The sequence below is a fragment of the Drosophila simulans genome, chromosome 2L (genome assembly GCF_016746395.2).
Source record: "Drosophila simulans strain w501 chromosome 2L, Prin_Dsim_3.1, whole genome shotgun sequence".
In the NCBI taxonomy this organism is placed as follows: domain Eukaryota; kingdom Metazoa; phylum Arthropoda; class Insecta; order Diptera; family Drosophilidae; genus Drosophila; species Drosophila simulans.
In genome coordinates this window covers 7,973,669-7,998,769 of record NC_052520.2, presented here as the reverse complement: position 1 = coordinate 7,998,769, position 25,101 = coordinate 7,973,669, and the positions used below count along the sequence as shown (strand labels likewise).

Here is a 25,101-nt window from a genome sequence, read left to right as displayed (position 1 = left end):
ATTCGTTTATATATCATATCTTCTTTATTGCAAAAAAACAAATACAAATTATAAAATAGGGTATAAATATATTGCAAAACGGGACGAATTGATTAATTTCTAATATACATCAGTTCTAAAAATTTCTCTAATTTTGTAAACTCAAATATACAAAAATAGTACCACATTATAGGGAGGGAATTGTAAACTAAATCGATATAGTGAGAATTTCTTACAACCATTTGGTTACAGAGATTAGGAAAGATTCTGTAGGATTTTGTTCGTTTGTGATGTGCAGCTGGGAAATATTTGAAATATTTCCAAATTGGATATCATCCCAATTTAACCAGCCATTTTTGTGTCAGTGAGCCTTTGTGTAAACATAACAAGTGTGTAAAAAACTGGAGTGATCATAAAAATAGTTTCTCGTTCTTAAAATAGTAGGTACACCGGTGCGTAAGAGTGCGCAGTAGAGAGCTAAAGAACTAATTGAGCAAATGCTAGCCACCACAACTGGGAAGGAATATCATAATTAATACTTTATACAATACAAATATATACTAGGTAAGATGCAAATAATATCGTACATATCTAAAAAGAAACCTATTTGAGCGACAGACATGCACTTATATGTGTTTGGAATCACCAACGTCTAATTGCTATGACACTTTCAGTATACTATATTAATACGTATATCTTGATTTCTTTGTTCTTCATATGGCTTCTAAATGTTATTGTACGACATTCGGTTGCGCGATAAAATTGACATTCCTATAAGTACTTTTTTACTGAATCAAATTTAATCAGCTGCTTCTTCACATTTCACTAGGTCATTGCTTTGATGGTTATGATTCGAGTTATGTTAAATTATCTTTTCGTTTACATATTTAGCCAAATCAAAATTCATATAAATCAGTCCGAAAATTTGTTCTGTTTTTAAACTACGTGAATGCATTGCTGTATCCTGTTGCAGATTCGAGACCCAATTCCATTATATTATGCTTATTATCTAATATTTTATCCATTTCCTGTATGTTAATCTTCTTGATAAGTATAAACATTATATAGACGATTTGTGCGTGCACAAGCTGCCGTTTATAACACACCTTTGTTGCATATTATGTACACATAGTATTTTAGTTATTTGCGTTATCTAAACATTATGTACAAAAATTACCTACACTATTCATATACACCGATATCTAAACGTATGTCTTTATGCTCTTCTTAAATACGTTCTTGCATAGATATTGAACTCGGTTCCGCTCTTAGACATTGACTAACATATAGTTTGTTCGTGCTGATGGAGATTCCAGTTTAGGCCGGGTGATTCGCAACATTCTGGCCCCTTTGGGCGCGCATAAAGTGTCGGGTATTCAGGGGATATTGCCGCGAATAGGAAATGAGAGTGGACCCCAAAGCAATGCTCAATGGAGCTCGCGACCGGCCTGGCAAGCTAATAAACACCGTGCCCACAGCCGCCAAATTGTCAAATGTGGGCTCTATGGCTACCATCATAATGCGCGAGCTTTGGCGGCGTGTGGAGTGGTGCATCACCGATTGCGAGTCACCAGCAGATTGCTCCTGGAGAAGAAGCGCCTGGCGGGCGCGCTGTCGCATGGCACGGGCCGAGGAGGAGGAGGAGGTCGGCTGCGGACTGTCCATATCAAGGCCGCTCGAGGCCAAGAAGATCTGGGCGAATGGACGCTTGGCCAGGTGCAACATCTCGACCACATGCTGTCTTCTAGCTCGTCTCAGATCCGCTGCCTGCTTCACCTTCCACACGATCACGCAGACGGCGAGGAAGAGGAAAAAGCAGGAGAAGAACACTGAGAAGAACACAAACAGATCAATGTGCAGCTGATCCTGGCGGAAGACGACGGAGCCGTAACTGGGTTCTGGTCCAGAGCTCGCTCGTAGAGCAATAAAAAAGCGTGTTGCGCTCAGATTGTGGGCGTGCTGGGGCAGGGTCAGCACCAAGCGATTCTTTAGCCCAAAGAGGCGCAACAATGTGTTACAATGATTAAGCGTTACATGTGTACTCAAATCCTTGGCGTGCTGATCCTTCACTATAAAGTTGTGACCACCATGGCTCTTGCAGTCCTGCAACTGGGGCACGTAATAGGTATTGGCTCCGATCCTCTCTCCTCCGCCTCCTCCTAGGCCCCCGCCACCAATGCGACGCTCGGGTGAAAACAATTTCTGTATAGTTACATTATCGTGCCTCGGCAAAGCCACATTCAATGGATGCTCCCGTTTTATCTTCGGTCCCCAATTGTATCGGTTGTCGAGGAATATCTCGTGGTAGCCGGTTGTCTCATTCGTCTCAACTATGAATGAGTCGTCCTGTGGTGACATAAAAACATCCAACTCGCCTTGGGTCACATCGATAATGATGCGTATATCAACGTTCATAAAACGAGGCTGGATCACAAAGAACACGGTTTGTCCGGGCTTAAGGGCAGCTGGCTTCGATTTGCATTCCTCTGTGGTAGAATGTACATAGAAAACAAGAGAGAATGCTATAAAATTTACAAGACTGATAAAATGATGACAGTGGTCAGCACAGATCGACTCTGCTATTGATCCTGATCAAGAATATATATACTTTATATAGTCGGAAACTCTACTTACCAATTGGTTTGGCGTCGAAGCACATTCGCGACTCAACAGTTATCTGCTTGTAGCACTGATGGCCATCTGTGGGATTGCCAGCGTAGGAATCTCGACACTTGGAGCACTGAACCATCCAGCAGAGCTGCGCCGAATTCTTGCCCCCACCCGCAGTGCAGGTAGCATCGCTTTCCGTGTTGTTCGCGCAGTTGCACTTCTCCCCGGTGACGGGATCGCATATGTTTCCATGTCCATGACACTGGCAGGGCCGGCACTCCTTGTGCAAATCCTCACTGCCACGGAAGTATCCAGTTAAACAGCTATCGCAGCGATCACCAGCGGTATGATTGCCACACCTCAGGCAGGTGGCATTGTATGCTGGACCCTCTTGTAATATCCTTTCCAGCTCAGAGCGTGTCATATTAAACACTGCCGGATCCGCATCGTAGGCAACACACACATCACTATGGCCGTGACAATAATCCAAGCAAGGTTGGCAGGCATGACCTTCGCGAGGATTGCCCACAAACAGCGGCTGACACTTTTCGCACTGCTCTCCCATCGTGTTGTTGTGGCACTTGAGGCAAATATCCAGCCGACTGCTGGACTCGCAGTTGGAATGACCGTTGCACAAACACTGAATGCTACAATTGGCGCCCACGTAGCCAAAGTCGCACTGGCATTGATCCGGACTCACGCAATTTCCACGGACACATCCTTGGCTGCACACCGGCAAGCAGGCACCCTGCTCCTCGCGGTATCCCTGGGCACAGACGCACTTGTATCCCACTGCTGTGTCCAGGTCGATGCACTGTTCCGACACAGTGTCACAGTTGTGATGGCCATTGATGCACTCATTCTCCGCCGGACACTGCACATAGTGCCAGGACACAACATCAGCATGGGTTAGCTGTGAATCGTTTCGCCAGCTGGCATATATAAGATCGCAAGTGGATCCCGATGGATGTTCTTGCTTGTGCTCCAATGCTCCCTCCGTGCAAATGCCATCGCCATTAAATCCCTCGCGGGCGCACCAACCACAATGGGCGTGCTCCAGGCAGCTGGAGCACTGTGTGTATACATGACATGGTTCTGGACAGCGTTGCAGCTCGCTAGCTTCCAATACCAATCCACAAACGCCACCAGCACAAAGTAGTGGCTGCGAACTGGGAGTCAAGCACAAGTTCAGCATAGTGGACCATTTGCACTCCTGGTGATCTTGAGTTGGCGTTTGACTCAAACACAAGCTGCAGTTCTCGTAGGTGTGGCATGGCGGGGGACAGCTTTCAACCACCCTGTATTGATTCTTTTCCACCAATTCCTTGGCTATGCATTCAACAGTGCCCAGTTCGTTCCTGGCCCAGTTGCATTGTGGCTGGAGCATACAGCTCTCACAGCTCAATTGATAACATTGTGGCAGGGGACACAGACCCAAAACTCCAACACTCAGTTCCTTGTTGCACCAGGCACTCCTCCTTCCGCAGTCAACTCCAGCTGGCACGCATCTGCCTCGAATGCCACAGTCGTCACACCAGTGGCATACAGGAGCCACTTCTTGATGTGTTGGCCAGGCCGCCAAACAGGCTCCACAAGTTGCAAAGCTCGAGCAGTTCCTACTCGCCATCCAGTCATCATCGCAGGCAGCTCCATTGTTGACCACCAGGGTGCCATTGTGATTGGCACACGGTGTTCGTCCATGACTAAAGCAATGGCTACTGTAGCTATAAGTGTTCTGAATAGTACAGTAGCTGCAGCCCATGTAGTGCCGGCATTGGTATTTTCCGTTGCTCCACAGCTGGCAAATATCATCGGGCAAGGTTATCTTGGTGACGTGACTGTGCGTGGAGCTGCCATCCCATCCACCGATGACGTAAATCGCACCCGTATCCGGATCAATTGCCATGTCCTCAGCATAACTCGAGGCTGGCACACGACCTATGAGCTCTACATCCTCTGTCAGTCGCACCCATTGATTGCATGCGTAAACATAGGCAATGAGAACATCTGTTCCATTGAAGGGCAGCGTCCGTCCACCATAAAGTATCATGTAGTGTTCGGTGGTGACGGCCGAGTGGAAATAGCGAGCTCTTGGCAGCAGCGAGGCAGGTGAATTCAGTTCCCTGAAACTGGGAAGTTCCGTCCAGCTCAGTTTCTGCAAGTCCAACGCATATAGATTGCTCTGTGGCTCCGTGGAATATCCTCCAAACAAATAAACACTGTTTGTCTCCGGGTGGTACACGGAAGTGTGGCCATAAAGAACAGGCATTCTAGCACCCACAGCCGCGAGCTGTTGCCATCGCCCGGTGTCCAGGTTAAACTCCCACAACTCGAGTGGTCGGGATTTGTTTAGAGATAGTCCGCCCAGTAGAATCAACGACTCGTGCTCTTGATAGCGTAGATGGGTAAGCGTATGACCGGCTAGAGGTGGCGGTACATCGATCTAAAAGGAATTGACATTATTCATCAGCCTTTACCTTTTCTAGACTTTTTCCAATGCACTCACCTGGTAGTCCGCTTCAGTTGGTTCTACCTCCACCTTTATCTGACTCCATCTTTGATTCTGTATCGAGAACATCCAAAAATCATTTAGAAGCTGCGAGTTAGCACCAATTCCTCCGTAAATGTAGATAATCTGTTTTTTAACGTAAATTTCGGACGCATGGAAATAGCGACCGAGAGGCATTCGATCCTCTGGAGTGGACGATTCCACTGTGACCTGCAGCCACGTGCTATTCTTTGTGTCGAATTGTCGGAAATCGTTGAGAGGTCCATGATTTGGTGAGTATCCACCGAACATCCAAAGGGATCCCCTGCGATCTGCATTCACCGAGTGTCCAAATCGCGGAATCGTCTTCCTCAGGTGCTCCAGACTTTCACTTAGCAGTTGTGTATTAAAGAGCTCCGTCATTACCAGGTGGTTCCGCTGAACTAGGGTACCGCAATCGGCACCTGCATAATTGGCATTACTGCAGATGCACCTGCCGTACTCTGTATCGCAGAACCCCTGCATCCTCTTGGCGTTGCAGTTGCTTGGACAAATTTCAATCTCACAGCTGGCACCCACATATCCGGCCGGACAAACACAACGTTGTTGGGCATCGCAGATGTGCGGAGAGATACAACTTCCGGCCACGCAATTCATTACGGAGTACAATGCATTAAATCCAAAGTGTCGTCTCTCACTTCCCTGCTTATAGTGGACCGTAACATGACTGGAGCGTGCCTCGATAATCCTGGCCGAGCTGTAGGGAGCACAGACCACGGCTAGGAGTTGGTTCTGCTGAGTGGCACCTGTCAGGTCCGGCAGACTGTCATATATGTACACAGCATTCTCATCACAATCCATGGCCAGACTCTGCCACTGGAACTCCAGCTGTAGAAGCGATTTCTCTGCGTGCAGTGTCTTTGGTTGCAATATCCACAAGCACTCTTTTACCTCCAGGCTGGCGCCCCATGGTGACCGATAAGATTGATATGAGCCAATAGCACTCTTGCCAATATTAGTTAGTATTCCGCGGGATTCACATTGGTAATAGCATTTACCGCCGCCTCGAGGATCTCCGTAGTAGCCGGGAGCACACAGTTCACAATTGAGTCCCTGGGTATTGTCCTTGCAATAGCACTCACCGTTGCTGACATTACAGACACCCAGATCTTGGTTCCCATGACCGTTGCACTCGCAGGGAAGACATCCGTGTGGAGCGGTAGCGTTTCCATAGCTCCCCTGTCGACATCGCTCGCACTTTTCACCTTCCGACCAATCCTGACACTGATCACATTTCCCCAATCGTTCATTGCAAGTCGAGTGATTATTGCAGCCACAACTTAGTCCACAATCCGCTCCAGTCCAACCCAAAGCACAGCGGCAGGTGTAATCCGGCGGTCCTGAGCAATTTCCGTTTTGGCATAACTCATAGCAGGTCCTCACACAACTGAACTTGCCATCGCCTATGTAACCTCTTCGGCAATGGCAATTGTAGCTGCCCTGGGTATTGGTACACTTCGCCTCCTTATGGCAATCGTGCAGACCCAGTCCACACTCGTCAACATCTGGACACTGGGCGTACGCCCACTCCGCATCGTGATGCGAGGAACTATTTAAAGCCAGAGAGCAATTCCCAGCACTGTAGCTGAAATCACCCTGCATGCAGATGCCCTCGATGGGATTGTCGCGATCGAAGCACCAGCCACAGCTCAGTGTTCGTAGACAGGATGAACAGTTTCGATGCTGTTCGCAGGATTTGCACTGCTGCTGCAGAAAATGCGGTGTCTGCTGGGGTTTGTGATCGGCAATTTCTTGCGTCTGACGACTGACTACCTGATCCACCCATTCTCGGCACATTCCGAACTGATATTCGCTTGTGTAAACGGAAAAACTGAAGCACTGCGCGCTGGCCTCACACCAAACGCATCGTCCACGCTCGCCAAGGCATTCCTGACAGCCTTGCCGTTCCCTGCAGGATCGTGGGCATTGCTCAACCGCACGCACACTGCTATTGGTCTTGCCGATCCTACCGCAACGGGCGTCCTCGGTCCACCATTCGCACTCACCACTCCGGGCGCAGGCCTCGCAGCTAACGTAGTTAGTGCAGTTCGAACACTGACTGGGCTGGCTGATCAGGTAGGACCAGTGAAAGGTATCCAGAGTCTCCATCTTGCACACTTCAGTCTCGTTGACGGATCGCAAATGGCAGATGTTGGTGAGAGGACACCAGGCACAGGAGGCGTCAGTGAGGCAGTGCAGGCAGTTGGAGTACTGGGTACACTTGCCAGAGTAGTATGGTTCCAAATACTCGAATGTGAAGGCGTTAAGCTGGCCGTTATGCAGATGCTGCAGTTCCATCTTGGTCTTTTGATAGGCGTTGTAAATACCGTTTCCTCCAATTCTTCGTCGAGTCTGTAGTAAATGTGAAAAGTTTAATATTTTTAAGTTAGAAGTAGAGAAAATTCTGTAAAGCACTCACCTGAAAATCAATAGTGAAAGGCTGCTCAGTGGTGGGCAGCTGGACATTGCTGCAGTAGCTCTGGTTTGAGCTCTGCGTAGTGACGTTGACGAGCTCATCGAGATTAAGGCCCAGCCCAGCGCGCAACACAGCCGAGGAGTAACTGGTGCACACCTGGATGGCTGAGTTGTTCCATTGATGTTGCGGACGTACGAATCCCACCAAACGGGCAAGCATTTCTCCCTCGAGTTTGTGCTCGAAATATGTGGTAAACGGCGGCGAGGCAAAATCCACCATAGTAGCATTCACAATACCCACGTAATCCGGCATGGTGTAGTTGATCGGAAAGTGGTACTTGATGTATGTAAGTCCCGGGCGTCGATCAGTACTGGTGCACAACGATGGTCGCCGAATCTCTGTGCCCTTGTCACCCCACCAGCCTGAACTATCTCCACATATTCCGTAGTTGTCATCGCGATGATGGCATTTTGCATTCTGTACACACCATGTGCACTCGTTTAATCCCAGTTTGCTGGCCACCGAAAATGCTGCCTTATTTCCGGATGACTTTCCCCATTGCGAACCATGTACCAAACACGAGTGGCAATCGCCGAGTGAGGGGCATATCCCTGGACATCTGGTGGTTTGCAAATTAGTTGTGCAGTTAGCACCGATGGTGCGACCGTAGCAGCTGCTATCTGCCGAGCACCAGCCACATTCCGGATTTGAAAGGCAGGCGGTATGCGAGGAATGCAATCTGCAGGAGATCTCCGGATTGTACAATGTATTCTCCACCCTCAGCACCTGGGGAAGTTCGTAGGCAAAGAGATCCGCATTCACATTTCCATGGTAACCGCCCACAATCAGGAGTGTGTGATTCCGGCGCAGAGCAGCCGCATGTGCAAATACACCCTGCGGCTTGGGGTAAAGACTATCATCAGCGGAGACCACTTGATTAATCCAAATGTGACAGCTAAGATGGTACCAGTACATTTGGTTGTCGTAGCAAATCTCATCTTTGTTGTGCCGGTGAGTATAGCCACCGAAGACAACCATGTAGTTGCCCGAAATGGTGGCCGTGTGGAATGCTCTCTCCCTTGGTATATTGGTGTCCCTGAGCGCCGTTCGGGGGTATAAAATCTCCGTCCAGTGCATTTGATCCAGTTGAAAAGCGTAAATGCGATCCGAGAGCTTAGAGAAGCGGGCCAAGCTCGTCATGATTCCACCAAACACAATTAACGAATTGGTGGCTTTGTAATAGACCGTCGAATGAGCTGCCAGGCGAACGTCCAAGGTCTTGCCGCCTCTCGGTTGCACCAGCTCCCATTGCGAGTCCTCAGAGAGTGGAAGTGGAATACGATATACGCTGGATGAGAACTCACCCGTCTCCAGACTACCACCGAATATATAGAGATAAGATCCAGCGGCATTAAGCGTATGCCTGGCCAAAGCAGGCGGCTTCACTGCTGACCTGATGGCCATTTGCTTCCATTTGCCACCACTTTCCGTGTTATTGTACTGCCAGAGATCACTGTAGAAACTACCATTGGCATGCTTTCCGCCATATATGACAAAGCCGCCGGGCACTCGATCCGCCGCATGACCATATCGTCCGTGCGGCTTGTGATCCGTAACCTCCTCCAATATATCTTCCAGATACTCGTTCAACTCTTCATCCGTCGAATTTGCATTCACAATCGTAAGAGGCAGGGAAGAGCGCGTGCGGCGCTGGTGCAGATTGGATTCCGCCAAGGTGTACAGAATGTTGCGGAAAAAGCTTACGTCGCTATTCAGACCCCATAGCTTGGCCTCGTCCTCGTTTTTGTGCTGGAGAACGGCCTTAAGCAAGGTATGGTCAATTTTTTGAGGATGGTAGAAGTGACGGCGACTCTGGAGCGCAATTCCCCATTCATCCTCCCACTGGCTGGTGCTGAAGCGATAAATCTGAAAGAAAACCAACCAAATTAGTACGTTCTCTTGTATCGTGAATACAATAGAATAGTGTATAAAACTTACCTGAAGCGTGCTTATCACGTTATTCAGATCGTATCCGCCGAAGACGTAAAGTGCGTCTTCGTCCTCCATGTAGACGGCGCTGTGGGCGGCACGTGCCGTCATGCCCTCGGCGTCGGTGGCCAGCCAGCGCCAGCTGCTGCCCGCTGGATGATCACTCAGATCACAGAGCCGGCCGCTGAAACCGCGCGAGCAATGGCATATGCTTTTCTGGCAACGACCTCGTCCCTGGCTCTCACCACATCGCTGGGGACAGGCCTCATCCTCGCAATCGGGGCCCACCCACTCGCCGTGACAAACGCACTGATGGCCCACACACTTCCCATGATTATGGCAGTTGTTTAGACAGTTTGATATGTAGTAGGAGGCGCGAAAGCCGTCCAGCACGTAATTCGTGTCGCTGTACATCAGGATGAGCATCTGCAGAGAGAAGATAAGCTATGAGAAGGGCATAAAGTCTATGAATGGTGAACAGTGTCCCTTAATGACTGCCACCATATTATAAATATATTAGTACAAGATCAAGCTTAGCTGATGTAAGCTTGACCCTCATGCGTAAAGACAATATTCAACAGATTATTTTGGAGCTTGTCTCATTGAAGGTCATGTAAGGTGCACATATTCCGGGTTTCTAATTGTGCAAGTTTTTGAAAACCTTTATTCCACAAATAGGTCCTATATAGTTAACAGGCAGAACACAACTTACACTCCCGCTGCGTGCCACCAGTCGCTGGGGCTGGGTGCGTCCACTGAAGCTCCCCAGGAGGGTCGAGTTAAAGGAGTCGCCATCGTAGACGTAGATGTAGTCGTAGGAGCACTCGGTGCCCATGCTATGGAAGGTTAGCGTGATGTACTGGCTATCATTGCGCGCCTTGATGAGCCACTCGCAATGCGAGTCCTGCGTGTAGTTAAAGCCGGAGGGTCCATCGGAGATTTCGCCGTAGGGCTCCGTGAACACCTTCCGGCTGCGATCGCACGGCGCCGACGGCGATGTGGACGGGTGGGCCTGCTCTGTTTGCAGCACCAGCGTCCAGAATGTCAAGGTTGCCAGCAACGCGTACATTTTCTGCATTTTAATCGCTCACTTTTTATGCAAATTTTTGGCTATCTCACTGGTTGCCGTTTTGGCCGTTTAGATTTGCTCTAGCCAGCGCCCGCTGGCTGCTGCCATTGCTCACGACTTGCCGCTGGGCCCGGGCCACCAGCGCATTCGGTTTGGGCTGCTGGATATTCGCTATATTTCCAATTATTTTCCACGGAAAATTGTTGAAAATATTTCGATTTATTTTTTTTGTATCGGGCCCTATCGGTCTTCGATAACGACGTTGTTTGTCGCCGCCTATCGCTGCAAGTCGCGAGCAAAACAAAACATATGTTTCGTGTTGGATGGCAATGCCACTTTCACTTTTTGGTATTTTCTTTAAATCTGATCTGGCAGCGCTCTGCATAAAGTGACCATTAAGAAATATATCGAAATATTATATATGAAATATATTATTTTCTGTCATTAATTAGCATATTAGATTCCTTGAACATTAAAAATTACTTGACAAAAATTAATGTGGGACGAAAATGTATTCTTTTATATGTTACGTAGGTTCGCAGATAAGGTTTTCGTGATACTAACAATTCATAAAACAAACAAAGATAATATAACTAGTTGATAAGGCGTTTACAAACTTTACTCACTAATAATAATAGTATTCTTCTGTGCAAAGTTTTAATATATGCACATTCAAAACAAATGTAAAAACTGTCGAATTTACTTCAAAAGGTAAAAAACAGTTTAAACAGTGCTTAAGAACAATCCAAGCATCGATATGCATATCTAGTCACAACAGTGAAACGATAACCTATCGATAGCTCATGGCTTGACAGCACGCTGCCATCGCTATGTGATTTCCTTCTTTTTTCGCCTTCACGAAATCAAGATGGTAAGCGTTTCCCAAAATCGTAGAACATCCGCAATTGTTATGCCCGAAATTAAGTGATTCCGCCACCAGAGCGGGAATACCGAAATGACTGACTTAAGGAGCGGTGTATCGCGGATCGCGACGGCCAACAAGTGCGTTGCTGTTCGCCTTAAAAATTCGGTGTCGCTGCCCAAGGAATTTTGTACTAATGGGATTTGTGTGTTTTCCAGGTGAACGTACCGAAACAACGCCGCACCTTCTGCAAGAAGTGCAAGGTCCACAAGCTGCACAAGGTGACGCAGTACAAGAAGTCCAAGGAGCGCAAGGGAGCTCAGGGCAGGCGTCGTTACGACAGGAAGCAGCAGGGTTTCGGAGGTCAGACCAAGCCCATCTTCAGGAAGAAGGTAAGTGCCCTCATCCGTCCACTGCTACCGGGATCGCTTGCCGCCGGATTGCCATCGACAATTATGGCGGCAAGATTGGAATCCCTGGAATGGCGCTTCGTAGAACTAAATCGCTGCGCTCGTTGAGCATTATGCTTTTTGGTGGGAAAAAACTGTGCCAGATCAAAACTGTTGTTGCACTGGTGCGGCCGTGCAGGCAGCGTTGTGTGGCATCCACGCCCACAACGCCCCACCGGCAACTTCAGACATTCCAATGAATTCATGACCCTCATTTGTGTGCCGCTTGCTAACTGGAGTTCTCTTATTCCGTTTTAGGCCAAGACCACCAAGAAGATTGTGCTGCGTATGGAGTGCACCGAGTGCAAATACCGCAAGCAGACTCCCCTGAAGCGTTGCAAGCACTTCGAGCTGGGCGGTGACAAGAAGCGCAAGGGACAGATGATCCAGTTCTAGGCACCTTCTTTACACCATCATAATCCTTTTTTCGCTAACGAAGTGGTTTTATGTTGTTTTCGCGCCGCTGCACGGCGGCAAATAAAACAAAATAAACTTGTAGACGTAAGCTTTAAAAAATGTTTAATTGCAAAATGTAGCAACATGTGCTATATCACAAGATGGTCACGCTCTGCGCCAGGCAGCTCACTCTCGCTGGCCATCCGCCAGGATCAGATCGGGTGTGCTGCAATGAAAATCGTGAGCTTTCAATTTGACGAATCCTCTTCCAGGAACTTACTCTAAAATTCGCGGCTCCAGACCTTCGGATTGCATTTTCTGCTTGACCGCCGGTGCGGGCACACCCACTTGCACCATTTTGAAGAACTTTCTGTACCGTAGATCTTCGCAGGCGCGCACACCAAGCTGTTCGGGCGGGAATTCCGGCTCCGCTGGAGTCTCGGTGGGCGGTGGTACCGTGGTGTCCAGCATGGATGCTTCTTCGTTGGGTTGCTGATTTGATAACGCTGGCGCTTCGGAGGCCCCCGCCGCTACATGGTGCTCGGTGGGTATGGACGCCAGCTTGGCCTCCAGGATGATGAGGGAGGCCTCCGTCTTCTGCAGCTGCCGCTCCATCTCCACGAACTTCGTCTCGCAGCCCAGGGCAAATTCATTTAGAAAGGTGCAGGTGCTGACCAGGAAATGGTTGACAAAGGCCAGGATGCGTTTCTGGTTGAGCGGCGGTATCTGGAGGAACAGATTCAGCTGGAGGTGCAGTTCATCCTTGGGTATAACTCCCATACCTGGGTCTTGTCCACATTGCTGGTGATTGCTGCAGTTGCATCCATTATTTTGTTGTTTTTACCAGCCGTCTTTTATTTTAGTACTTTTCTGGGTTGCCAGGCTACTGACGATACTAAAATATTGTTCGCTGAACTAAAAATTCGGTATTTCGCACTTAACTTAACACTGTTAACTTGGCGCCTAATTTGAAAAGGATAAAGTACTTAAGTTTCTAAATGTTTTGAAACTTCCAACATAAATTAGGTAGTATTTTCAAATCGAAAAAAAAAACAATATTTAAAAATTACATGCATACATAGTTATGGAAACCCATTCAACAACAAACCCAGCATTTTGTTTTAAATATTTTATTTATTCACTTTATTGTATCTTAACATGAAATGTGTGAATGGTATTTCTCCGAGTATTATGCACTTCTTCGTCAATTTATTATAAAAGTATCGTTCAGTTAATATGCATTTCCTTTGACTTTATTCATATATGTATGTATAAACTTATGTGCTGGGTGTTCCATTAGGACCTGGGACCTTTCCACTATGCTCAAATCTACAATGAACTTTTATTTTGACTTAGTTAAATAATGCTTATCGTGCCCATCTCGGCGTCGCTTTCTGCGGCTTAAGTATTAGTTGGAATGCCAAATCGGATCCTCGTTTTATTTTTTATGTTTGTATTACATTACTTTTTGTTTAGCATATTTTATGGGAATTTCATTGTGGATCCCCGAATTTTCGGTCTTTGTTGAAACAAAACGCATGCGTGCAGCTTGTGTTTGTCGGCAGTGGATTTGTAATGGTTTGTAGAAACGAAAATGCAAACTGAGTCAAAAAATCAAAAATGCTGCCAGCAGCGAGAACTGTTCGAAAATGAAAATGCCAAGTGAATGTTATTAACTTTTGCCACCGTTGCAAACGAGAACCAGCTGGTCTACAACGTTCTCATCACTGAATCTGAATAGTGGGTGTGCTGTTCGAAAATTGTGAGAAATCAAAAGGCAGACGCAAGTCACAGGGCTTCTTTTTGTAAAACTTTATTTAAAATAAAAATACACGGTAATAAAAAATCAAGAATTTACAATTAAAATTAGAAATCAATAGATTTATGTATATATATATATGTAAATGTATAAATCTGCTATATAACTGTGAGTGGCTGGTCATCCACAACTATTTCAATTATTACCATTATCATTCATCATCGGCTCATCAGAGTTTTGGATTACCTCGGTGATCCAAAAGGCGATTCGGATTCTCGATTGTAACAACTAAGGCGTAAATTAAAATACGTAATTAAAATAATAGAGGATTTGCTTGGTGTACACAGATCGCAATCGTTTTTGATTCTGATTTGTCGTTTTCGAATATCAAGTTTTTGGGTGTTAGGTGTTAAGGTTTGTGGAGAGTGCCGGTCGGTGAAAGGCTCACGTAATTGTAATAATAATATAATAATAATTGGTAATACTAAAACTAATATTGAGTTGCTCGGCGTTCACGTTCAAGTCACATATCTAAATCTGATCATTCATCGTGTAATTAATTTACTTGATTAAAATTACGAGTACGCATCCATGGTAAGCGAATCTATTTATATTCAACTACGAAATCCATTGGATCAGCGATTGGCGCCAACATTTTGTTTGTTTGTTTGTTACTTTCTTTCATTCGTTAATACTAGGCATAAATTAAATAAATAGCTTAGCATACGTTTATAGCTTGCCTGCAATTATTATTTATATCTCATATCTCATCCTCACATGGTAGTGGTTCATCCATCAAGCATTGCGTACTCCCCCGGTAATGACAGTTGAAATTATATAAGCCTTCTGCATGTACCAATTGTTCAATTCAATTTTCGTGTGTGTGTTTTGACTTGCTACCTGCATATATAAACCCGGCCGCCTTCATCAAAGTCTCACCTCGACTGTCCTCTAATTAGTGTTAATTTACAATTTTTTCTCGCTCTTTCGCTAATATGGGGTCGGGTTATATGGTTTGGTTATATGTATGTATATGCCCTTGCTTAGTCTACAGAATTTGATCGTCTACATCGTTTTTTAATCGTTACGTAAATGTTTCAACACACTTGCTTTCGCCAGCAGCGAAGGATGCGTGCGTATCCTGGCACTTGCACAGCGAGAGTGCCTATGAAGGTGTCCGGCCAGACGCTCCACTTTCAAGATTTGCCATGGGCATAGAATAGGTTTCAATTTATATATATAGATGCGTGTGGTTTGTGTATGTATATAAAATGTACAGGAAGTCTGACTGATTTATATAGGCAAACTTGGTTAAGAACAATCGCTGTGCAAGTGCTTTTTAAAACTAGAACCGAAAAGAGGATCGATCTTGGGTTGATCCCGCCAACTGGCGATCCACGACAAGATCAAACTTTTTCATTGCTACGGTGTTATTTTGAACAAATACATAATGTTCGTGTGTTGCACATATTTGTGGTTATTTGCCGTATTATTATGCATTGCTTTAGAATTACGTTACTAGATTACGCGACTCTCGTCTGTTACATTTACTTGACTCTGTTTGCTCTGCTCGAAATGCCGTTTCTCATTTTGAATTTATTTAATTTTTTGTTTTAGCAATTATTTGTATGTTTATGTTCTCTCTTTCCTTTCTTATTGTTGTATGCATATAATTGGTTGTTGTTCTCGGTTGAAGTATAATTAGATTTATATGTATAGTATATTTATAATGTATGTATAATTATTTAACTCGAACTCGCAATCGCTTAGCTGTGAGTTGCTGGCTGTGGATTCTGCATCTGCACGCTGCATTTGCACTCTGGATTCCGAATTCTGAATTCGTTCGATCCGACGCCGCCAGGGAGATGTGGGTCTGTCTGTCTCGTCTCGCCTCGTCCCTCTTAGACAAAGACCTTGGCGAGGCCATCGGCCCCGGCACTAGCAATGTACGGCTTTGTGGCATGGAAGGCCACATCGAATATGCTCTCGTCAAACTTCTTGCGATGCGCTGTGATCTCCTGCACGCACGTCTTATTGTCCAGGTTCCACAGCCGTATCGAGCAGTCGTGCGAGCCGGATAGCAAATACAGGCCGTGTGCATCGACGGCCAGCGAGGTGACCGGCTCTAAATGCGCCACCATGGAGTGTACCAGCGTGCCGGATGTGTTGTCCCAGAAGCGGATGTGGCGATCCTCGTGCGCGGTTATCGTAATGGGGAGCGTTGGGTGTGACACCACCTTGTTGATGAACTTCCCCGTGTTGCCAGACATCTCCTGCGCCGCCTCCAGGCGCACCACCTGCTTGCCCGTCTCCGTATCGTACACGATGCAGTGGGCACTGTTGTAGGCCACCACGATGTGGTCCACCTCATTGCGAACAAAGTCAACGGATGAGGGTGCACCCTCTGCCTCGGAGGCTGTGTATGTGCGCAGCAGCGGTTCCTTATTGTACGGCGACCACAGCTTAACCGTTCCGTCCGCTGAGCACGACACAATGTTGCTTTGCATGGTGGTAAGGCCCCACACGGCATCCGTATGCCCCTCGAGCGTGCCGGAATGCACGTTCGGATCATAGCAATCGTACGGATCGATGTTCGGCGACGGCAATTGCCAGCATTCAATGTTGCCGTCGAGGCCGCCCGAATAGCATGTCTCGCCGCTGGACGACATGCCCAGGCACAGAACTGGACCCGTATGGGCCCTGAACGTATACAGCGGTTCCACGTCCAAGCTGGCCGACTTTTTGGCCTGCACCGTTTTCTGAAGATTCCACAGTTTAAGCGTATGATCCTCGGAAGCCGTGATCAGCACCGGCTCCTCTGGGTGAAAGATAAGTGATCGTACTCCGTCAAAGTGCGAGCGAAGCGTGTACTTGGCGTTCCAGGTTTTGCGGTAACCAGCACCGCCGGCACTGCCGCCAGTTCCATCCTTGGAGTTCGCATCGTAGGCGCCATCAGATTCGTTATTCACCGTCAGCTGGGCAAGCTCACCCAGTCCCAGCGAGCCGTCCACCTCTGTGGGAAGATTGGGAAATACAGTAAGTATTAATCATAACGTATGGCAGGTTCCGAGAGACTCGAGGAGCACCAGACTGGGTTATCACAGGCACATTATAATGACATATCTCATTAAGGAATCTAACGTATCTGTGATAATCAGTATCTGTAGTCCAGAGTTATGTTTCAGGCAAAAGCATGTTAGTAGATCAGTTGAAAAGCACCTTCAGTCATGAGATTCATATCGTTCAATAGCTGCTCTCCCACATCGGCCTCAAGATCTACGAACGTAGAAGACGTAGCATAGTTGCCAAAGAAACAGAAGCAGAAACAAAAAGCGTAAGACAAGAAGCCAACCATAAACTAGGTTACATTGCTACGTGGGATCAACAGGAGTTGGGATCTAAACCGAATCGAATTCGTTATTTGCTATGATTTGGCGAACAAAAATGCTTCAATGCGAGGCGGGCCCATGCGGGAAGAGGGCTGGGCTGCGAGCAAAGTGTGGATACTATCATCAGGACATGACTTACCCTCGGTGAGCATATCCTTGCCAGACTTGGCGCGCTTGGCCAGCTTTACGTCCGTGTCGTCATTGTCGGTGGCCACCATCTCCAGATCGTCAGATATCTCGTCGTCGTCGGACATCTCGGTGGCGCCCAGGAACTCAAAGTTCGCCATCACAGCCGCCTCGGTGTCCACGATTATTTCATCGATCGATTGTTGCACTTTTTTAGCGGGAGTATGACGGCCTGATGTGAGCAAATTATTCAAATCTCCCAACAGGGGGTCGTAACACAATCACCTACCTTCCGTCTCCGATGCCCGTTTGTTGCTCTCGTTTCCATTGATGTTTGGGCTAAGGTTCTCGCCGCCGGTGCCGCCGCCAAGTCCACCACCCAGTCCTCCGCCGCTGCCGTCGTGCTCGGCATTGTTGTTCAGGCCAAGGATCGAACGCACCCGATTTGAACGCACATCGATGATGTTGTCTGTGTAGCCAATCTCGGCCAGATACTGTCGCAGCATCTGACGCCCCTGCCGCCACGTAGTGTTCGAGACACTGCTGTAGGGCACCTCCGAATCAGTGGCCACCTCACCGGCCAGTCCGGCGTCCTCGTTCGACGGCTTGAACTCATTCAGCTGCGGCGGATCGGTTCCGTATTTTAAACGATAGAACTTCGCACGCTCCTGGCGCAGCGCGTACTCCAGCATCTTGATGCGACGCGTCAAATCCGATTTGAGGCTTTCCAAGCACTTGCGCTCTCCAAGCAGCATTGCGATGCGAGCCTGCGAGGATGGAAAGACATTCGATTAATTTCAATTTGTAGCGCAAAAAGATAGAATCTGTTTAAGCAAGATTATTTATAGATATTATTTTCGAAAGAGAAAGTACAACCAATGTGCGCAATAAATCCCCAGATACACATACAAACTATGAGTTATAGAAAATTAATTAATACTGCTGCTTTAATGGTTTTCCCATACGGCTGGCTTTGTCCCCATTTTGCCTGCCGTTGCAATCCAATTGCGTTTGTTTGTTTGTTGGTTGCGGAGCATAATTGACGCTCCGCTGCGTCGGGCCAACGAAAAACAATTAAATTCAATTAATAGAAAAACTACAAGTGGCACAATTAGCTGGGGAAGGGGGTATATGTATCTAATAAGCTAGTTGTCGGTTCAACTAATCGAAATGCGTAAAAACTGCAATGTACCCAGCACTTTTCCGTTCCGCCCCCTTCGTTCCACCCATTTCGTGTTCATTCAGCAAGCGTAGCAACAGCGTGCAGTTATGACTGCGCATTTCCCCGAGCATTTTGCGGAGGGGGAGGGAATGAAAATTCAGGAGGGAAAATCCCAGGCATCCGTGGGGCAAACACTGCACCTGACATCGATGCAGATGCGGTGGGCAAGGAAAGGAAACTTTTGCTTTTGCTGATTTTTCACTATTCTATATTCTAACTGGCTAACTTTTTGCCAGAAGTATAACTATGACGCCCCAGCAAAAATAATAAAAAAAATAACATAAAACCAACAATGGAGGGGAAGTGGTCAGCACCCACGCTCCAACGTTGCAGGTCAGTTGAATAGCTGTGTGCTTAGTTATTGATATGAAATTCTATTGCAACAGATTTCCTTTCATTTGGAAATAGTCAAGACCAGAAGCTCTGTTGTTTAACTAGTCATTGCTGCATTAACTTTTCTAACAACTAATATGTAACTACATACATATATGAATGTAGCAGTCTCTATAGTTTTGGCCGCGACTGTGGCAAGCGAACGCATGTCTGTATGGAATGAGGCGAGCGCAGAACCAGAACTAGCAACAATAACAATTTGCCCATGCTAATAGTAACGAAAAGGGCGGCAGTGCGAGCGGATGGAGGAGGAGGAGGAGGAGGAGGAGCAGGAGGATGGGGGGCACTCTTTGTGCTGTTGCTGTTAATGGAAACATGTTGTGCATTTAAATTACCGCCCAATGGCATTTCATTTGGCTCCTTAAGCTGGCTAATTAAAAGCAGCGCGCTAATATTCCGGATATTCGAAATGGATGGGCGCTGGAGGCAAAAGGGCCAAGAAGGTAACAACGCACACACGCCAACGCCTTTTGGAGCTGTTACACAAATCGCTCCGCGACATGCAACTACTTTTTTTTTTGTTTCATCCGCCGTGTATTCGCAATTAGAAATTACGAATGCCATGACAAATGCGCATTTGTAACTTAATGAGCCCGAGAGAGAAGCTCCAAGATTTTTCGCTTTACACTTTTTGAAAAATGCTCTAGCTAACCATTATGTCCATTGCATAATGCTGTTGGGGAAGTGACCATATTGTGCACAAGGGCATATAAATAGAATTATTAATATGGTTTCTCTAATCTGTAAATGCATTTGCAAACAAATGCATTTGCAATGGCGAAATGATTGAAAATATATTAGCAGTTGCCGCGTCATTCCTGCTTACAGTGCTTTCGAAGCACAAATAATCATTTCTCAAGAATTTGTTAATCATTTCAAGGTAAATATTACATTAAATAGTAAAGAGTTATAAATGATAGTATTAGATGAACATAAAATATCTTAGTTGGTATTAGTTAGTCTGTTTGAAATTCAAACTAGAAACATAAATGTTCTTTAAATAAAGAGTTTCCGACCACAGTGCAAGTTAATTGCCTGACAAACGTGACAGCAGGAAAAGCCGACCGAGTAGGAAGTGGAAGTGGATGCATTCATGGGGAGACCGGGAAAACTGAGATTCGTTGCGACAAGGACGTTGCTGCATTCACAGCAGTCGGTACTGACACACAAAGAGATTTGCGATGTGCATATGGAAGTATATAAATAGATCCAGGCGGCCGGCCAGGGAACGGATGCCACGACTGCTGAAACAGAGCCATCTCGAATGGCGTCGCCTCTGCTGCCCACCCGAACCAGATTCGTTTTGGCCAAAACGCCAAACAAGGAGAACAGGTTCATAAATCGCGGCGACAAATTTGCGTTGTCAACTTGGTTATTTTTTTGGTTTTTTTTGGCCACTTTTCCACATCATGATGATGCAAAGCAGGAGAGGAGACGGATTTGAATGTCACGTTGCATTCGGAGCGTAACGGACTGTGCCTCGTTATCGATACCGCTCGTTATCTGGCCACTTGGCAGGTGAAAGCGATAGGGCGTGGGTCGACATTGACATTGACGATGGCCATGGCGGCGCAGGGTGGCAGGCTGGAAGTGGAGTAAGCTTCTCCGATATTACGATAATGTTATCCAACCCGCGGTTACACTCATTTTACATTTTTTGGGGGGCTTTCAGGCATTTTGGGCATTCGTTTGCCGTCTGCGACAAACAGAGCATAAACACTCGATGACGGCAATTGCTCAACTCGATTCGCTTGCATGCAGACAAGGCGGAGGCGAGGCGGGGTGGTGGCTCCTCCTGGCCGTTTTCCTTGCATGTTCATGCATTAGCGCCTCGGAAAATCATTGAAATGGAAAGTGAGCCACCGCTGTCGATAAGCAAGGACCTTTTAAACCAACTGTGTGCCTCGAAATAACGTGCTTTGCCAAGTTGCCTTGGTTTTGGTTGTATAGTATTATTTTGTTCTTTTTAGGACAAACAATTTGCAGTTTCATTGGTTCTTTTATACTAAGCACTATACTGTCACTATCTGCCCAAAGTTTACTTTCTAAAGTTTACTGTAGTCCGTGAGTCCAGTACCTATTAAATCAATAGTGGAAAAACTAGTGCAGGATGAGAAGTAAATCAATATTCAAACTAAAAACTTCAAACCCTTATTAATATTTTAAGCTGATATCTGGTTCACAGATTAATCTAATTTTATATACGAGTTATTAGCAATACAGTATTTAAGGGTCACTCACCTGCAATTCGGCCCTGTCCACGTCCCACTGTGATCGCTCCAGCTCGAAGCGCGACCACTCGTGCTGGATGAAGTGCAAGATGCCCGGTATTGTGTATTGGGGCGTGGTGGCCTGCTGGTTATTTACACCGCCGCCCACCATCCCGTTGCCGCCGTCGTCGCCGCCAACGTTGCCCATTCCGCCCACATTGGCGTTCTGTCCACCAGCGTTGAGCCCGCTGATGCTCAGACCGCCGCTGCCGCCACCGCCCAAGCTGTTCGACAGGACACCGCCGATCGAGGAGTTGGCACCGCCCACACCGCCGCCTACAAGGACGCCGGCTCCTGTTGCACCGCCAACCGGCTTGTTGTTAATGCCAGCGGTGGCTCCCGAATTGGTGCCCATTGGTTCACGTCGCTCTCAGTGGCTGTGCTGTGTGCCGGGTATTTCCTTTGCCTGCTCCGGTGATCCTGTGCCCGCTAATCCTGCTCTCCTGATCCTCTCCTGATTCGTTGCCAGCTGTCTGCCTTCAGGTGCCCAGTGCACGGTCTTTTGTTTGTCGCTCTCTCGAACTTGTTTGCTCACTGGTCCTACGCTATATCCTGTTTGGTGTTACGTTTTTTTTTTTTTTTTGCGTTTTTAGGTTGGGAAAGAAAAGCAGAGTTCGGCACATGAAACAAATGAGGTCATTGAATTTTCCGAATAGAAGGGCGATGAGGGAAAAGGGGGGAGCAGTCGCAGGACACTCGCTGGCTGACTCCCTCTCGCTCGCACTCTCTTTATGTACTACTACTACGTTTTCTCGCACCGGAACCGCCCCCACATTCCCCGCTCTCTCTCACGCTCACACTCTCTATCTCTCTCTCTTCCTCTTTACGGTACTCGCGATTCTTTATGCTCTTTTACGTTCTAGTGTTGCCAACGACTTTCGGGAAAAGCGTAAATTATAGCACAAAAAGCCGTAAAACAGCTGATGTAACGCAAGAGTTAGAACATTTATCAATTTAAGCGGTGGTTCGGTTGGAATTCACATCTCGACGATTATTGGTAGGAAAATTAAGCTGACACACACACGCACGCACACTCACCCAGTTGCAGGGAAATTTGAATGGCACACACACACACAAGCGCACGGCGGGGTTTTTGGTGGGGTTCTTGTTTCTCTTCTTTTTTTTGTGCTTCAATTCTTAAACTCTTCCAAGTGTCCAGCTGAATCTTGAACTGCGTCTTTGCTTTTCTTTGCTGCCTGGGCAGTCGATGCCAATGTACTCGAACCTTATTTAATATCTTCGGTTCGCTAACTTGACAATTTTGTTTACTATTTACAGCTTTTTCCAAGGAAACGTTGTTGCTACCTTTCGCAGGGTTCACAGTATTGTGTGCGAAGAGCAAACGACTATTTGGAAGGGAGATGGAGAGAGCGCGAAGCGGGCAGTTGTATTAGTCCGTAATTTTGTGCATAATTGCAACCGCTTGCAATCACTAATTAATTAAGGCAAACGCTGGGACGATGCACACAAAAAGTCGATTTGATTCGGCCGCACATCAGAATGTTTGGCCTGGAACTCTGAAATAACACACAGAGTAGCAGTGCCCGCATAGCCTTTCTCTCGCTCGCACTCGCGCACCTGCACCGTCCCGTCTGCCGTCGTGTATGGCCGTCTCGCTCTGCGAGTCTATATACAAAGAAAAACACACACACACTTGCACACTGGTGTACGCATATGCCAAAGCCGAGTTAATTTCACTTTGTTTAATCTATCGTTTGGTGTTTTTGCATTTTTTAACCGCGCAAACGGTATTTGCGCATTTTGCGCCTCTTACTTTGCGATTTATTGCACCGCTTGGCTGTGTTTTGCAATTTCTCTCTTGATTTTCATTGGTATTCACGCGTAATGTAATTCTTAGCAGCGTGACCGCGCCGATAACGATAAAAAATACCACGGGACCAAAAACAAATACCATATAATACCACTTCAGGCTAGAGAAATCCTATTTAATACCACTTACTTTAAAAATTAATTAAAAAAAATATATATATTTTTATTTAAAAAAAAATGTATTTATAATTTATTAAGAAAATACTCGGTACTAATTAATTACTCGAGGACCATTAATTTTGATAAAACGGGGTTTTATTATAAAATATATATTTGACCGTTTACACATATTCCCAAAACAAACAGCGATTAGGATTTAAAAGGTTCTAAGTCCATCATCATAAAAAATCATTTCCAAAAAAAAAAATAGATTTTAAAATTAGGCGACATCCGCCCGCTGATTAAGAACCATCAAAAATGCAGAAGCTTATTTCAGCGAGTCAGAAACTCCTACTCGCCAACTATCGAGAATATATAGTCGCCAACCAATCTACGCCAGATGCACTGCTTTCTCCAGTGTTGCTTATTGTTGTCCCCGAATTAAATTAATAACAATACGCATTAGGCTGCTTCGCCGGCCAGCAGCAAATGTTTTACACCTACTGTACTTTTTGCGAGATCCAAATGCAGGATCGTTTCCATGACTGTACATTTATTTAAATTACACCTTACAGCTATACATACTAACAGTGAACACGGCAAATGCTTAGCTAGCATTGCGGCCACTTTCGTTGACTGCGAATAAAAATGTTTGGCCGATGCCTTTAGCAGATTCCTTTTGATCGAATTACTCGGATGGCTTGTGTGTCCACCTCTTACAAGAACTCCTCGCACCAATCGTTGAGGCAGTTGTAGCAATCGGATGCCTGCTTGGAGCTGGCGTGGCACACCTCCTTCATCCAGTCCTTGAAGAGCTCCTCGTCCTTTTTCAGCACCAGATACTGTCCCAACACGGTGTAGGCCTAACACAGACGGAAATGATCGTTAGCACTTGGAGGGCATTGTTTATTTGCGCACATGGCGTCATCGTAGTTACACACGCACCATATCGAATCCAGCGTCTTTCAAGCGTCCACCGAGCGTTTCCCCAATTCCGGCCAGTTCCGTCACCGACTTGTTGCCCATCGGCTCCGCAACGAAGTTCCTGTGTTTCTGCGTTGTGCCCGACATGTTTGTTGTTTGCTTTGCTGCTGCGCGTTGCGAAATTCCAGTGCTTAACTAGATTTCAATGGCAAAATATTCGCGGCGTTTCTGAAAATGACGCACATCCAGTGTGGCAGCAAGTGATATTTTCGAAAATGTCACAACACATCTAGATATACTAAATAATATTTGGCAATATAGCAGGCCATTTGTGTAATCTACTTAGGTCAAATACCAGCAATATTTTACATGTAAAATGAATGCTTACATGGCTTGATGTATGGTAGTTTACATGACCGTTAAAGATTTTGAATATTTATAGATTTCTGTGAATTTGAAATTTGTTATCATGTTACGGCTTTAAAGTGTTTCATTTTTATATGATTATTTTTTATGTAAAAATTACATAGAAATCGCTAAAAATCAAAATAATATTTAATCTATGTTAATGTGTAAAATGTAGAATTTTTCACAAAAACACGTATAAACATTTATTGTAATTGTTAACTAAATTACCAGAGGTATTTATCTAGCTTCTGCTGTTTCGAACATAATTTCAAATATATTAATTGTTCCACTTTTCAATACCGGGGCAATGCACCATGGATTAGTATGCACCGCTGAACTGGGCTTAACCCAATTTAACAGCGC

The 25,101-nt window shown here is 46.2% G+C and overlaps 5 protein-coding genes and 1 long non-coding RNA gene across 11 annotated transcripts; 2 read left to right on the top strand and 4 right to left on the bottom strand.

The window, feature by feature from the left end:
• Position 1: 1 nt before the first annotated feature.
• On the bottom strand, positions 2 to 10,922 carry LOC6731431 (multiple epidermal growth factor-like domains protein 8). The gene is made up of 6 exons (XM_016179738.3): positions 10,255 to 10,922; positions 9,552 to 9,968; positions 7,557 to 9,479; positions 5,096 to 7,489; positions 2,614 to 5,032; positions 2 to 2,465 (listed from the first exon to the last, which is right to left on the bottom strand). Exons 1-6 carry the CDS (start codon positions 10,618 to 10,620, stop codon positions 1,297 to 1,299), a joined length of 8,688 nt encoding a protein of 2,895 aa, XP_016024054.1. The 5' UTR covers positions 10,621 to 10,922; the 3' UTR covers positions 2 to 1,296.
• A 429-nt stretch (positions 10,923 to 11,351) lies between these two features.
• Positions 11,352 to 12,427, top strand: LOC27209178 (60S ribosomal protein L44). Its single transcript, XM_016184661.3, has 3 exons — positions 11,352 to 11,482; positions 11,692 to 11,865; positions 12,181 to 12,427. The coding sequence occupies exons 1-3, from the start codon at positions 11,480 to 11,482 to the stop codon at positions 12,316 to 12,318; spliced, it is 315 nt and encodes a 104-aa protein (XP_016024053.1). The 5' UTR covers positions 11,352 to 11,479; the 3' UTR covers positions 12,319 to 12,427.
• On the bottom strand, positions 12,425 to 13,259 carry LOC6731429 (WASH complex subunit 3). Its single transcript, XM_002078545.4, has 3 exons — positions 13,101 to 13,259; positions 12,599 to 13,044; positions 12,425 to 12,544 (listed from the first exon to the last, which is right to left on the bottom strand). Exons 1-3 carry the CDS (start codon positions 13,143 to 13,145, stop codon positions 12,505 to 12,507), a joined length of 531 nt encoding a protein of 176 aa, XP_002078581.1. The 5' UTR covers positions 13,146 to 13,259; the 3' UTR covers positions 12,425 to 12,504.
• Positions 13,260 to 13,432: 173 nt separating this feature from the next.
• On the bottom strand, positions 13,433 to 23,395 carry LOC6731428 (striatin-3). 6 transcript variants are annotated; one of them, XM_016179736.3, is made up of 6 exons: positions 23,252 to 23,395; positions 21,449 to 22,029; positions 17,882 to 18,359; positions 17,606 to 17,824; positions 17,297 to 17,353; positions 13,433 to 17,090 (listed from the first exon to the last, which is right to left on the bottom strand). In XM_016179736.3, the coding sequence occupies exons 2-6, from the start codon at positions 21,830 to 21,832 to the stop codon at positions 15,979 to 15,981; spliced, it is 2,250 nt and encodes a 749-aa protein (XP_016024051.1). In that variant the 5' UTR covers positions 21,833 to 22,029; positions 23,252 to 23,395; the 3' UTR covers positions 13,433 to 15,978. The 6 variants fall into 6 exon arrangements, with proteins under 6 accessions (XP_016024051.1, XP_016024048.1, XP_016024050.1 ...); XM_016179733.3 differs by having other exon boundaries at positions 17,606 to 17,800; XM_016179735.3 differs by lacking the exon at positions 23,252 to 23,395 and adding an exon at positions 22,783 to 23,218.
• Positions 20,174 to 21,397, top strand: LOC120284409. Its single transcript, XR_006542104.1, has 3 exons — positions 20,174 to 20,539; positions 20,634 to 20,802; positions 20,880 to 21,397. It is a non-coding gene; the product is annotated as an uncharacterized LOC120284409 (long non-coding RNA).
• Positions 23,396 to 23,942: 547 nt separating the features above from the next.
• LOC6731427 (barrier-to-autointegration factor) lies at positions 23,943 to 24,597 on the bottom strand. The gene is made up of 2 exons (XM_002078543.4): positions 24,352 to 24,597; positions 23,943 to 24,269 (listed from the first exon to the last, which is right to left on the bottom strand). Exons 1-2 carry the CDS (start codon positions 24,475 to 24,477, stop codon positions 24,123 to 24,125), a joined length of 273 nt encoding a protein of 90 aa, XP_002078579.1. The 5' UTR covers positions 24,478 to 24,597; the 3' UTR covers positions 23,943 to 24,122.
• Between the last annotated feature and the right edge of the window lie 504 nt (positions 24,598 to 25,101).